The 15,776-nt window shown below is 40.4% G+C and overlaps 1 protein-coding gene across 1 annotated transcript in view; it reads right to left on the bottom strand.

Annotated features, from left to right (window-relative positions):
* Positions 1-15,776, bottom strand: part of ppp2r5a (protein phosphatase 2, regulatory subunit B', alpha isoform) — a 31,079-nt gene that overhangs the window by 9,013 nt on the left and 6,290 nt on the right. The window contains exons 2-4 of the mRNA XM_041064025.1: positions 6,555-6,751; positions 1,724-1,825; positions 1,512-1,604 (exon numbers count right to left, since the gene is read on the bottom strand). Of these exons, the coding sequence (XP_040919959.1) occupies positions 1,512-1,604; positions 1,724-1,825; positions 6,555-6,751 (392 nt within the window). The remainder of the gene's footprint in view (positions 1-1,511; positions 1,605-1,723; positions 1,826-6,554; positions 6,752-15,776) is intronic.

Below are 15,776 nucleotides of genomic sequence, written 5' to 3' on the forward strand. Positions count from 1 at the left end.
GCATTTCAGTTACTGTTCATGAACACGGCCAACACATTAAACTGAGGAAATATGGCCGATTACACAGAGAATTATGAAACTCTTATTGCACTGTGCAGAACCAGTTATGGGTTTAAATGCATCAGAAGATTTTGAAAATCTCTATATTTTATAATGAACCAAAAACAGGTCCCTCGTGCCAACCCACAGACAGATGAGAAAAAAAAAAAAGCCTAAAATACACCCTGACCACGTGCCCGACCACATGTTCGGCTCTTAGCTCCACATATGGTTGTTTTCCCATGTCGAAAGGCTTTTTTCTTCTGCAACAGCATCAGTAGCACCAGGGCAGTGCTACTTTTAAAGCCATTAACTAGTTAGTATGACAGAAAACCACTCGTGACTGGTCCTAAGGAGCCGAGCTGTGAGCCACCAAGACTATGCTGCATCATTAAATTTTTGCTACTTCAGCCACTGCTTCCTTGTGATCCTTCCGCATACTTAACAGCTACACGCTAAAGTTTAAAGAATGTGCTTTGAGTACACTTTGCGGAACAGCTTGAGGGGTGTTTGCGACAGACTCAACAGGTTCACAGCTTCAGAAAGTATTGATTAAATCAAAGTAGACATCAAAACATTTGGCAAAACATGATCCTGCTTTGCTGCATGTTTGTTCTACTCCACACCCGTTATTAAAGAGTGGGGATGCAAGATAATGATAATAACAGTGACACCTTTACATGTACAGTGCAAATAACAAACACCTAATAGTAAGGTCACCACAGGGTTTACCTTTGGTAGGTATGTTGCTGTGGTGCAAAGTGCCAATAAGAATCTAAAGACATATGAAAACAAGTACACTGAACAAGGATTCTTCACACTAAAGTGTTTCCTCCCTTGTAAAAACTTCCTCTCAGGATGCTTCACCTTGCTGCCCTTGTACTTTAACCTCTGTGGTGAACATGTCTGTGTACATCTCAGACCCGGCCTTATGCTGTGTGTGTGTTATGGTGACTTAAGTTCCCTAAACCACAGGCCTTCTTTCCCTGCCCGTATTGCCACCCAAACCTCCACCTCGTTCCCATTGCTCCAACCACAGTTCGCCTCTCTCCTCCTGAAGAGTAAACAACAGGCAGCTATTTAAAGCTTCCCCACGACACACTAACATCATGGAAAGTCGGTCCAGGCACCTCGGATGTGGCCCAGCCAACATTCCAGGCTCTGTGGTCCCTATTAGCTGCTGCTTCTCTCTGCAGATTCACACACGAAGGGAAGCATTCCTGAGGTAGGTGGGTACAGAGTCAGGACAGATGTAGACGAGCTACAGCGTATTAATGATTTGACTCATCCAATGAAGCATACTGTAGGTTGGTAAACTCCCAAAACACAACGTATTTACCACATTCAGAAATTCTAATCATTTGACCAACCATCTGTAACAGCTGAAAGAAGCTGTCAAGTGCTCCAACATGTAAATGATTAATACTTTAAATATTTTTATATTTTTATATAATATATTTTACGACACTCACCTGCAGAACAAATTTCTGATCAATGTAGCGCTTCGCAATGCTGGGCTGGAAGTCTGGATTTTCTAGAAACCGCAGGAGAAACTCGTACACCAGCTAGAAAAGGAAAAGGAAAACTTAAAAACTAAATAAAAATATTCACTTTGTAGGTTCTCTAACAAACAGCGATATAATCTAAAGTGAAGAACTGACAAGGTCAAGTATCAGATTCTCACTTGTATGTGAGGCCATGAAGCCTCTAGAGTGGGTTCATCCTCCTCTGGGTCAAAATCGGGGTTTTCACTTGGCGGAAGAGTCCGGAAAATGTTGGTGCTGATCTGGAGAGAAGAGTTAACATCTCAGGAGAGCATGGGAGGACATACAGTCAGGAAATAGATTATTGTGACACAAATGATCAACAAGTGACATAAGTAACAAGTTAGACAAAGTCGCTGCATTTGTACCCGAAGCAAGACACTATAGTCCCCTTTTGAACTGTATGGCCTGATGTTTTGTGATAAGCAGCTGTTACAGTTGCGCAGAGATTAAATAAATGTGGGCACAATCGGTTGAGATGTATTCAGGAAACAAACTGATGCCAAGTGGAAACTCGTACCTGTCTCTACACAAAACCTGGATACAAAACTAGTTCACTGCTCTAAAACATCTGGTACGACCCAGGAGAAGAAGAATACAAACACTCTTGCCAGAACATCACTGGCAGCTTGATAATTGGAGTGGAAAGCAACTTTATCTGGACTATTTCTGACCATGTTTAATTTAACTGAGGATGTTTAATACCGTCACCAAAACAGAAAAGGCCCGGATAAAGCCATTACAGATTCTGCATTTGCCGCTATTCCCTATTAAAATTCTGTACCAAAGACAATCATTGTAGACAGGTCACCCCCACCTCTGTCCCACCTTGTTATTTTTAGCCAGGGTAAATTTGAGAGTGACAAACACAGCAGTGGGGAGCTGCTGGAAAAGCTGGCATTATGTGATTGGGTGCACACTCTCATGCTGAAGTGATAAAGACAACATCAAATTAACTATTGGCGGCTGGAAAATCCAACTGACACTAATGGGAGAGGAAGGCGGCAAAGGAATTTCGAAGCTGACGGTCGCCCAAAATCTGACACGTTGAAAAACCCACAGAAAAAAACTTTGCAAGGGAATCTCATTTCTGAACTAGCTAGCAGAACTGTCATGGATGGAAATGGTAAAATCAAACCAAGGACACTAAGCTAATCAGAGAATAAAGTGATGTCCTGCTAAAACTGTTCATTAAAGATAAATACACAATGCTAAAAACTGATCGTGCTAACACTCAGACGATCTAGTTTTTACTCTCACATGAACGTTACACTCCGATGCTGTTATCAGTTGAAAGGAATGGTACCCAGCTTGGGCTTGTGCCGCTGCGGCGTATCCCCTTCAAGGTTGAGTGAGCTGTGCATTCAGAGATGCCCTTCAGCTCACCACTGTTGCACTGGGCTGTTATTTGCCTGCTTGTGGCTTTCCTGTTATTTTTGAGAAGTCTGACACTGTAATGCAGCTGTTACTGAGCAGATAAAAATACCATCTGGAAAGAATACTTGTAAGAATACAGTGCGATGTTCAAACTCGCTTACATTGAGTAGCCATTATCTAGCCATTAGATAGCCTCTATTTCTATAAAGATGTCTCTATCGAGATTAAGTAAGAGTTTAAGGCCATGTTCAGATTGACTTGTGCCCTCTGTGGAAAAAAAAAAAACACAGGCAGCCCTCTCATTCACGTGAATGGAGCCAGTCCCTCGATGCAGCTGTGGCCCCAAAGCACAGCCGTCTATATCTGTCAATTCTTTGGTCTACAGTCCCTGATTTCTACATAGCATAATAGGTTCCATAATTCACCACAAAAGCATAAGGCGTGCGCCTTTAATTCCCCCAGTCAGTTCACAATATTGAAAAATAACTACAGTTGGACAAAACATGAGAAAATATTGTGGGAGGATGACAAACATGGGAGGCGTGTGAGAAATTTTCATGCTGGGGAAAAAGGAAACGGTGATTTGTGAGCGAAAGTGATGGAGGAGGATTTAAAAAAAAAAACGGGCTGTTCCTAAGTGACAGTGCTGTAAGTGAAACCAGTGTAGGCTCGCTGATGACAGGGGAGGCTGTAGCTCTGTGTGGGGTCAGTTTGAGGGTGACAGTAGTGGCAATCAACACCTAGCAACGCTCAGGATGAGAGAGAAAGACAAGGGGGGAGGAGGGGGGGTGAGACAGCGAGAAAATGCAAGCTTGGAGTGTAGCATTAGCACAAAGGATGAAAAGGGTGGGAATTAAAGCGAATAAAAAGGGGAATTAAAGCTCATTGATGCTCTTTTCAGCTAACCCTGCTGTCTTTTTCCTCTCATCCCTGACACAGAGAAGGAATTCAATGGAAATTGTTTGAAAGACATGATTTTCTATAAAATACTAGTGACACTAATTACAGAGTTGGCAAAACCTCCTTCTACATATATGAGAAACCTAGCTGTTTGTACTCCTAAAAACCTCAGTGATCAAAGCAGTCCTCACTGCAGCAGAATAATGGGCCGCACTTTAAACACTCACCTTCTCATTATCATGTGATGCCAAGCATGGAGTATCCGGGAGAGCTATTATCAGTCCAGCTTTCTGAAAGTGCAGCTGCTATTTGTCTAACCTCATTCAGGAGCCTGTCTGTAGTACCGACACTTGGCTCTCAACTGGGCTTTCTCTTGAGCCTGACCCATGTTCGTCTAATATACACTGCATCGATAAATGAGATTATGAAGACAGAGCACTGACAATACCCGCGGACCAGCCGGAGTCAACCATTTACACTACTTCAGGTAACCAACCTGTGTGGTAGCGCAAGTGGTCACTAATAAGGTAAATAAGCTACAACATGTGAAGTAGTATTTATCCTGTGCATGACCTGTTCAGTAACAGTATCTCTGGTAAGGTGGTGTAGTTTCTTGGCTTTTCAAGGTGACTCGTCAAAGAAATTTCCAACTAATCCAAACTAAAAAGTGATTAAATTGCACTGGCTGTAGTACCGACATTTGGCTCTCAATATTTCCTTTATTAGCTGTGATGAAACAATCATCACTGCATTTCAGTTCTGGATGGTCAAATTAATTTAATTTTGGTTTCTTAAACATTGAAACCAAACACGTTTGCCCATCGACTTTTTCAAAACCATGTCAGCCTGAAGTTAGCTTATACTGCCAGCCAAAACAGAAATTATAATTTAGCTCATGACAGCTGCACAAAAGTGCCGTTTGCTGAATGTGACAGTGGGCTGTTATTGAGGAAAGTAACAGATATTAGCATTTAAAGTGTCTGAATGGTGCTTTTTATACAAAGACATACAATCATATGACAGCACTCCCAATTGCACTAAGACTAAGGGCAGATCAATGAAGGGAGATTCTAAATTTACATTTAATGATAATTTAGGCAGTGAAAAAGATCAACTGATCAAGAAGCATTTAAACAACATATGCAGTCTCCAAAGCTATTGGAGGAAAAAAAAAACTTAACTGACTATAATGAGAGACAAGATGAATCAGGGCTTCTGCAGTGATCACCAAGTAAAATTTAAGACATTGTAAATACAAGGCCTCTCTCTCTCTCTCTCTCTGTGAGCTAAGCCTTAAAATTCAACACTTTTTAAAACTTTTGAAGACCTGCAAATACCCTGTGAAACCTAAATCAATAGTTGCAAGGTCTGACATGGATTACTGCCTACAGTCCATTAGTAATCTGAAGACTCCTTGACTCAGCTGTGGATGTGCTCATTCGTCTCCATCGTGATAATCTGCAGTGTGGAGTGAATCGCTGCAGCAGTGACTACAGTACCGCTGCGCTCTAAATGTTGCCCATGAGTCATTATTGTACTGTAGGAGGAAACTAGGCTGCTCAGGGCACCTACTACATGAACACAAATCTATACAATGTTGGCCCAATGATGCATTGCAGGGGGTTGGGTTGGTCGTTAACACTATCATGTGTTTCACAACATCAGTGGAAAATGAGCCGTTGCTAAGTTGGCGCCGCTCTCCGTTGCTCTACTTTTCCAGTGAATGCACTCGTACAGTATATCTCTAAATAACATTTTAATAAAATATAACTGGACATGATTTAAGTGCTCATGTCTCATTCTTAAATGCACCTCTTTGAGTTACAGTTTGTCATTTCACATGCGTTTTAAGTGCAAAACATGTTTCCAGATTCCTCAAAATATATTTGAAAAACAGCTACAAACATTGTGTGACAAGACTCCAGGCTTTTGAATATATATTGGATCTAATGGTTCTTTTCTGACCTAAAGGGGCTATTTTTCATTTGTTTGACACGTTATGTGTTTTAAAGTTGTTTCTTTAACAATGGATTTTTTTTTTTTTAAATTAAAAATCTGGAAAAAAAATCTCTGCACACCTGACTGAGCGCCAGGTGCATTGGAGGAAAGAATAAACTCTTCTGATGAAGGTCGAGCAGATAAAAGCATCGTAAATAATTAAATATACCAGTGGTTATACAGTGTGCAGGAATTTTTATAATAGATGGAGACAGAGTGTGAGGAAAAAAAAAAAAAAAATCTCTGGGTTTGAGGATGTCACATGATCAGAAAAGTGAAGTGTGTATGGGCTGGTCATGAAAAAGTCACAGGAAGTCTCATGATAGACACTTGCATTATCTTTGTGTAGATTATCTAAGTTTTAAATGAGGTTAGAAGTTGGTCTAAATCTTAGTAAAGGTAGAGTAAGAGCTTTTGTAAAAGAAATGGTAATATGTTCCTCATGTGCCGCTGAAACGACACATCCTGTCTAGACACACAATCAGCCTCCATTTTTTAAAATCCTGCACAAGTGCACAGGATGTTACAGTCACAGGGGGGTGGGGGAGGCTCTTTGCTGTTTAATAACGCTTAATTAACTGCTTCTGTGGTTGCTCTGGCCTCTGCATGCAGCATTTGTTTTCTAAATCTAAACAAGCTGCAGAAATTTAGAGGTACACCAGAAAATTGTTAAGCACTCTGTGCACGCATCCTCACCATATTAGTGATCTCTGGGTATGCGGACTCCACCAGCACCCCTCTGTTGGTGGAAACGTAGTCCACGAGCTCGTTGAGAGTTGCCCTCTTGATCTCCTTGCTCTTCAGGTCCGTCACCGAGTCAAAGAAGTCGAAGAGGACGCAGCACTGCTGGAGTTTCTGGGTGAACAGTTCCTGCTGCTCAGTGGAGGGGGCATCTGGAATCACACAAAAGGAGGAAATACACTGATTCACTGCTTATATACCCCACAAAGCCAAAAATGTAATGCTCTATGGAAATAGATTACAGATGAGACAAACAGGGATGACAAATGCTACTGTTCCCCTTGGTGGTGTGACCTGCCTGTGCACAATGATAGTGTGAAACGTAAAGTTGTGCAGTTTCACTCTGCATGTGTCAGGACTGATTTTTGTTTTTGACATCTTCAGCTAATTCAAATCCTGGATGCGCAGGTCTAAAAACACAATGACACAACAAAACAACCTCTAAATATATATACACATATATTGTTTGCATGATATTACATATCGAACCAAACTGTGAGGACAACAGGCAGACAGACACAATACGCCAATGTATTTAGCCCCACAGAGACAGCCCAGTCATTCTCGGCTTTGATTGTAAAGCCTTTTATGGATTAGACGGTGAGTGCGTTCAGGGTTATTAGAGCTGTCAAACTTGACCCCAGCTAAGCTATAAACAGCATCTGGCAGCCATCCAGAAACGCAGTGACACGCTGTACAGTGATGTTCTGTTCCTACGCAGCCGAAGCTCATCTGTGCAGACACAGGACTCTTTTTGCAATGGTAGCAGGAAGACTCTCGGGTCTGATTAACAACACCTACAGAACCAGACACCCCAAAGGTTCTGAGGTTAAGCAAATACAGATGCCATCAATGACACTTGTTGACAGCGAGGTACACTGCCAAACCTCATGGAAATTAATGTCTAAATTGTACATTTTCGGGTGTAAATTAAACGTAAATTGATTTAGTTGTTTATACACTGCTAACTGCTTATTTCCACTATCTTCCATGTCTACCAGAACTTGAGTCACATGCACATGACACCCCCTGTGAAGCAGTTCTCAATAGCCACAGTCACATTCACCAACTATACATATGCACCACTGTCCTACAACCCACTTGAGATAGAGCAATTAGTCAATTAACGGATTTGGTGATAGGCAGATAATTAATCAACAAGTACTTCAATGGTTGATTAATCACTACTGGTTGGACAAAACAAGCAATTTGAATATGTGACTTCTGGCTCTGAGAAACTGCAACGGGCACTGGCAGATTAATCAATCAAGAAAATAATTATTTATTGCAGCCTTAAAGCACACAAACACACTCCACTGCTACAGTGTTTTTTTTAACTGCAAGAAGAGAGGAGAGAGAGGGTAAGAAATGTCATGGTGCAGTTTCTTGTTGAGCAATATTATGTAACTGAACAGGCATTACCCCATAAAATGGTGTGGCATGGGGACATCACACAGTCACAGAAAAAATTTCACAGCTAGTGAAAATGTTCCAGTGGTGTTGACAGCTGACGAAGTACTTACGCAACTGAACTCCACAGGTCAGACAACCGGCTGCTGCTCTGGGTGAATGCAATATCTGAGTGTAACTACACCAGCCTGACTTGTTAACACACTGCTCTGCCTTAATGCCAGTTTTCCAAAGTATCAAATCTCAAAGGATTTCATACTGAAAGGGCAGACTGAATACCAAACTGCAGCAAGAAGGGAAAAGGGCCACGGTGCCCCGGGGGCCTGATTATTGCTGTTGTGAACCTGAGTAGCTCACATTTCCTCCCTGCGAGGGGTACTGTATGTGGTCGATGTGTGTATTCCTTTTGGTCAGGCATGCTGGATTCAAGCCTTCAGTGTTTACAAAGCAGTGGAAACCACTTACAGGGAAGAGGTGTGACCAGTATAGCAGTCTGACTGCACCTTTAAAGAACAGCTTGGCATTTTGGGAACTGTTCTCATTTGCTTTCTTGCCATGAGTTAAGATGAGAAGACTGATGCTTTCTCTTAAACACTCGATAAACATGAAGCTACAGCCAGCAGCTTGTTAACTTTGAAACAGTCTTCTTTCTTTCACTGTGGTTTTTGTACAGGTCGAACAAACAAGATATAACATGTTAATTAGTGACATTCAGAGGTACTTCAGAAGTAAATCCTGAGCTATTCCTTTAAGTCTAAGCGCTCTATTTTCTTTTTGTGGATCCTCAATATATTTTTCTCTCTGAAGCGTAATCCAGATTTCCTTTATAACAGGTCACGGTCGTGCATAATATGACAATTTTGGCCTCTCTTACTGTTTCATAGGACAAGACAGGCAACATTCAAGCCGAGGTTTTCACATATTGTGAATGTGTCTTCCTTAAGCTTAACTGGAGAGTATGTTGAAAATCATTTTTTGTTTGTTTACGGGGAATTGTCTGTGTCCTCCAGAGAGGAGCGATGGCTGGGCCTGTTAGATACACTCTGACATGTAGATGCTTTTCCCAATGCTATTTTTGCCTTTCAAATACAGATGCATTAGTGCGCAAACTCCTCCGGGTGCTTAGCAAGGAAGGAAAATATTTCCATTAGGACCATGAAGCTATGTGCGAGAACAAAGAGAAGAAAGCATCTGAGAGATCAGATAGTAATTCCAAATTAACCAAGCTGCCAAACATCTACATGGATTCGGTTTCAAAGTAAAACATGGTCATGTTAATCTGAAGGAGGCAATCGGAGTCTTTCACTCCCACATGAAGTGTTTTATCTTGGAATCACAATGTAGGCAACATTTGAAGGAAGATGAGACGACACATTAAATCCCTCTGTCCTGCATATTCTGTCTGCTGCGTCTTACACAAAGCTTCAGGAATCAGTTATTCTTTTATCTGGGTGCAACAACACGCAATTTCATAACCACACGCGGACATGAGTAAGAAAGTGGCGCCGTTAACAGGAGAGACAGACACAGCACAATATGTATAAATACTCCTTTAAGCTGCACAGTGAATAATTCACAAATGGTCTTAAGTGTGTTGCTGTTGATCTCTGCAGGTATTGGTGTCTTGTAGCTGAAAACATACTATTTGACTGTAATAAACGATATTAATCGTTCAAAGTATTGGAAACTTTTCATATATAAGCTTAATTTATGTTACTATTATTGGAGGACGATCCACACAGAATCACACACCTACTGAGTCCAAAAACACGCTGCGGTTTGTTCTGTCAAAAAAGAAAAACACACTTATACTAACAGTAGCTCATCTGCTCTGTATCTTGCAACACCAAACTCTAGTTGTTGCCGACCGCTGTCATTTAGAAATCCAATCTTGCACAAGCTATTTAGTCATGATGTTTTCCAGGTCCCATTTAATTCTTGTCACATTCTTCGGCTTACTGTAAATGGGAGAATACCATATTGGTTTGTCTCTGTGAGACAAATACTGTGTTGTGACCTGTTAAGTACCATACTTGCAGAAGAATGTTTGGAATGATGGACACTGTACAATTCTGTTGTTATTTCCAAATCCTATAACTACGTGAAAATTTGCTTAAATGTACCAACCCCTGGTCATGTGCTGACATCAATGCTGTCCTCTAAATATCTAGGAATTCATTTTTGTTGCAAAAGAGATGGCACTAAAAACTTGCTTGCAGTGATGTTTTCACTTGGAATTGTAATTCATTGTGCTGTAAGATTTTACCCAAAAAATAAATAAATAAATAAATACCAGTGACTTTTATGAAAAGTGTAATATTTGAGAGACTGGAATAAAACAGGTTGTGCCTGAAAAATTCAGAGCGGTTTCTCAGAAACTTGCACTGTATTAAACACAACAAAGTCCAGATTTTGTGACAAAAACAGGAAACATGATCTCATCTCCACAACCACAGCACCATGAAGAGAGCTTGAAAAAAAAAAAAGAGCAGCGAATTGTTTAATTAACCACACACATACCAGTGACAAATGAAAGACAAATACGGAATAAATGAGTGAAGAACCTTAACGCAAAACACAGCATGGATGGGTTGATGATATACTAGCACAAAATCTTTGACACTTTACAGTATGTTCATCATTCCTTTAATTTGTTCTGTATTACTATATTTGTTGTGCTATAAACTTTCTCATTATTATTAGTGTTATCTTACCACAAAATGAAAAATCTATTTTCAAAAACATTTGCAAATGTGTTCAAATTCGAATATTCAAATTTGTCACATGTGCATGCAGTATCTCTTTCAATCCTTTCCTGTGAAACTATAAATTCAGCTTATCATATCATAACTGGAAACCCAGTGAAGCCATTTTGAGATGAGTGCACAGACAGGGACAACAAACAGATAACAGCATTCTAAGAAAGATATGGTGAACGGAGTTGAAGAGGAAGTATTGTGCATTAAATTGCACAAATTGCAGTGAGTGGTGGATTGAACATGTTATACATTCCATGAGAGAAACTTTCCCTTTGAAAATGTCCAAAGAGAAGCTCTACAAGCTATAGAAGCACACGGTATCACTGTGTTTGTAGCCTGTAACCGCATGCACATACAGAAGAGCAGACAAAAAGGCATTTCTATAAAGTGTGTGGAGTTCAGACAAGCATATTTTACTGGACATGATTTAGAAATGCCCTCTGAATATTAGACAGGCATAAAGACTGGGTACAAATATAGACACAAACTGCAACACGCAGTTTGGTAGATTTATGCCTAAAATACATATTATTACATTTGTTCAGGAATATTGTAAGGTTCAACAGAGTAGCCACAGTTTCTCAGTTTTAAGTTAAAATAATATCTGCAAAATTCAACACTGCATGTCTGAAGAGATAAATTAAGTTATAAGTAATTAAGTTATGCAACCATTTTCCATTTTAGCATCCCATGTTTCACTGCCCCACTGACTGATGTGTTGTGCCCTGGATAAATTGCGTTCTGCTGCTTTCGACTGCAACAGAGGGCAAATGTCATGGAAAACAGAAATGTATCGCTCATGGGTTGCAATTGTGGTGATCACGCAGCTTTTCTGAATAAAGTGAGGACTGCAAGAGTTGTGTGAACAGTTGCAGAAAGATTAAAGTTCAAAGTTCATTAACAGCCTGTTGTATTAGAAGCAGATATTAAATCTACAAAAAGATATTTCAGAGCTATGATAGTTTGAGATTCTGTGCAGCTACAGTAAAGTGTCTGACCTCTATTTGCATTTTGATTACCACTGTTCTGTAGCAGCAGCACTTTGCATCTTTTTTTCAATCCAATATGTGGTTATACAGGAGGAAACTACTTCCTCATTATATAAACCTCTTGCAAACTGTAAAGGATTGTGTCAAATCTCAGTATTAAGACTTTATTTTTACATAGATTCATCTGGCTCTTTCAGCTGAAACCATCAGATGAAGTCCCTCTAATGCTTTGGAACAACTATGAGGACAGATCTGTGGTGTGCACATGGAAAAATCCTCACCATGATGGTAGAAACACTGGTGGTCTTGACCTATTCCCAGTTAAATATACAACAAACATATTTATATCTAACTTCAGAAATCCGAAGCTCGCCACGTCAAAACTGCTTTAGACTAGTGTCTGCCCTTTTGGTGCCCATCAACATTTCAGAGAACTATAGCCAAGCAGAAAGAGACCAAAACAAACTGAGGGAAAATATGCAGGTCAGGTGACCTCTGAACAGTGACAGATTAGTCCTGCAGTTATGCCCTGGGACACAGCATTTAGGAGTTCAGTTACACTTGCCTGAACTCAGGCCATACTTACAAATAGCTGCCACATATTAACTTCAGATTGCTCGTGCAACCTGTCCAGTATGATAACAAACCAAGATCCCTTTTTTTTTTTTAACATACAAACTAATAAAATGTTCCATCAATGACATGTAGCTCAACCTCTGCTGCTAAAATGGAGTTAAATATTTATGGCACAGAAAGAAAGAAAAAACGATTGGGTCAGAATTAAGATGGGTTTAAAAAGTGTAGGTGTTTTGCTGTAATTACCAAATCAGAACAAATGTGTAACTGACGTAGACCTCCCGCAGTAAAAGATTCTTAAATTACGGCAGGTTTAAAAGCAGCACTAAGGGATTTTTTCATGCTCACAGCAAGCTCTGTCACTCCAATATTTTAGGTTATTTAAGGTTAAGGTTAAAGTAAGGACCATGGGTTAGGTAAGGGTCTGTCAATCCTGCAAAAGAGACATTTTTGTGGGGGGGGGGGGGGGGGGGAATGGATAAACTTAAAGGGTCTCACATTTGTCTGTAACTTCCAGAGCACCAGTTAACAATTCACAGTAGGAGATGACAGTGAAAGCCCTTGAATACTACATCTGCAGGTACTCCTGTAAAGGCTCCAGTATTGTCTGCACTGGTTGGGACTGAATATCTGCCAATTAGACGGCCATGCAGATTTCACAACTAAGATACAAGAAAGGCAGAGAGATAAGAAAACGAATGAATGAAAAATCTTTTTAGACACATCATTAAGGGACATGTGAAGTGCCTCAACGCGCAGAATATGACTGCTGAGTTGTGAAAAAACAGGAGTGACAGTCTACTGTAGGCTAAATGTGTCCATTAATGCATGACTGGAGTGATGCCACGTAGGCCATACTGCAGCTGCTGAACTGGTTGGGTAAGATGGTACCACATGTACAATCTGATTTAGACGAGTCTCCACATTTGTTTATAGTGCACATTAAAATAATGCTGGCACAATACGTCCTAACAGCAGCCAAAGAACAGCTTAAAGACTCCCTGCAACAGATTTAATGAGAAGAAAATATTATAGGTAAGGTCAATTTAATGCAAACAGTATCATATGACTTGTGTGCTGATGCAAAGCTTGGCAATGTGGGCTGAATGCAAAGAATCAAAGCACTGCAAGAGTTCTGTAATGACCTCAAGCTTGATCCTTATATCCATATGTTTCCTAGCCAGTGATTCTGGATGACAAGCATTTTGTTAGTTTTCTCCTTTAGGTTTGCTTGAGGGACGTCTATGTGTGTGTGTGTGTGTGTGAGTGTGTATCTAAGAGGCCATGTGGTCAACACATTTGGTTTTAGTCTGTCCTTAAACATCATATGGCCACAAGCATAAAACTGTTGATTTAGGCCTGAAAAAACATTGTGTGCACACAAGTGAAAACATGCTCTGCCAGTGGAAAATATCAGAGGTTTAACTGAGAAAGTAACCTGTGTCATAGTCAACAGGTGGGTGATTATTGTTACAACAAGTACAACAATTGAAACTACCATGAGAAAAAGAAACGAGTCAAAGTCCACCAACTTTTGTGTCCCTGGCTATCTGTAATCATGTGGCCACCCCAACTGGGCTTAACACTTTCATAAGAGACAAAAAGACAGAAAAACAGTATAGTACAGGAGAAAAGCAGGCAATCATGGCAGTAAACAACATGCTGTTGTCAGCCAATCACTCACCGATGCTAATAAGTAACAGCTGTGGGTAAAAGGTTTGTTTACCTAACTGAGATCTTCAACAGTCAGCTCTATCATTCAGAGACAGTTCACAGGGCAAACAAACAGAATGAAATGAATTAGTTGTAACCTTAGTCAGAGGGCATAAAATGTATCTTTACCCAATTCCAGTTTGTGCATTTCATTAACTGTTGACTTCCAAACCAGCGAAGTGTCCACTTATTAGATTGTCTGCAGATTAGTTTTTAATTACAAGGCCCATTCAAAACCAAAAACAATCTCCAGTGTTGCTTTAAAGATGGACGCAAAAACCACTAGTAAAAGGCAGTCAACCGGACCTCTTCTCTCTGTCCAAGGATGAGCCAAACATGAAAGTGAAAAGAATCCTTGGAAAGGTATCAAACTCTTTAGAGGTCTGCTTCTATTTTAGACTTCATGCTGTTGTACTACGAGCAGTAACCCAGTGTTTTACTCACATTACCGCTGTGGGTTACTGTGAAACTTGAGCATGTGTTACAGTTGGTAAGAAAGAGGAACGTCAGACGATCTGGCCAAGAGAGGTCAGAGCTGTACACGGAGAAAGGGTGAACAGAACTGGTCGGTCATATCCCCCGCATATTCCTATATCTGTCTCGGCCAGTAGATTTCAACAAGTAGAGGTCTGTCTTCACGTTACCGGCTCGTCAATCCGAAAAGGTCCCATAAGGGCACATTCGCACTATTCCTCTATTCCTCTTCTCAAGTTGCCAGCAGTTACTGTTAAATTTAAAGGCAATACAGGACAGCTGCAAGGTGGGCAGAAAAGACACTAATGGTATATTCTGCTATAGCACAAATTTCATGTTAACAAGTGAACACGTAATACAAATCTAAAGCTAAAAAATATTTGCATGCTAATAAACGACTGGTGACGAGTTGAAGAAAGGCAGGCCCAAACCATGAGCAAACATGTCTGCATGTGCACTAAATTTTAGAGAATGCGCTTTAGCTGCAGCAGGGGAAGAAGAACCACACAGGAGACATTCTTGCCTGAGTCACCAATTAGCTGCTTTCCAAGAAAAGGCAGCAGAGGAAGGACATGACTCATGCCATATCTGTGTATCCATGTCAAGACATGGTTAATATCTAAACTGCTGTGAGGGATGGCTTCAAGGCATTTGTGGAAAAGCTGCATTTACTGTACGTTACACTGAGCTGCAAACATTTCATCTAAAATGAAATCCAGAATTTGTCCAGGAGCTGTTGAGAGAAAGTGGAGCAAACAGCAGATACGGACACACACACACACACACACACACACAAAGTCAGTGCACTAAAATGAGCATAAATGAGAATAAATACAAGCACTATCCCAAATTTTCTGGACATCATTTAAAATCACGTATTCAATTTATGAAGGGGAAATTATATATTGTAGCATACATCTTTTCCATGATAAAAATATACTATGCAATAACACCCAGGCCTAGCTGAAGCTGGTCATTATATAACCCACATCTTCAGTCAGCAGACTGACGGTACAAAATAAAGTTGAAGGACAAGTTTTGTGCGAAAAGGTGGAAGAAAGTCCTAACCTGCCAGAGGCCACAGTTATGACACAGACTCACAGTCCAACACAAAAGATTTGTCCCTTTGTTTCCTAGAAAATTATGTATTGATTTGCCATCTGCTGGCAGACAGGATGGAAACAGACTGTGTGGGAAACACTTGTCAATCAATAAGCCAATAGAGTGGACATGTACAGTATTTTATGACTAGACAT

Source organism: Toxotes jaculatrix, chromosome 19 (assembly GCF_017976425.1).
Source record: "Toxotes jaculatrix isolate fToxJac2 chromosome 19, fToxJac2.pri, whole genome shotgun sequence".
NCBI lineage: Eukaryota > Metazoa > Chordata > Actinopteri > Toxotidae > Toxotes > Toxotes jaculatrix.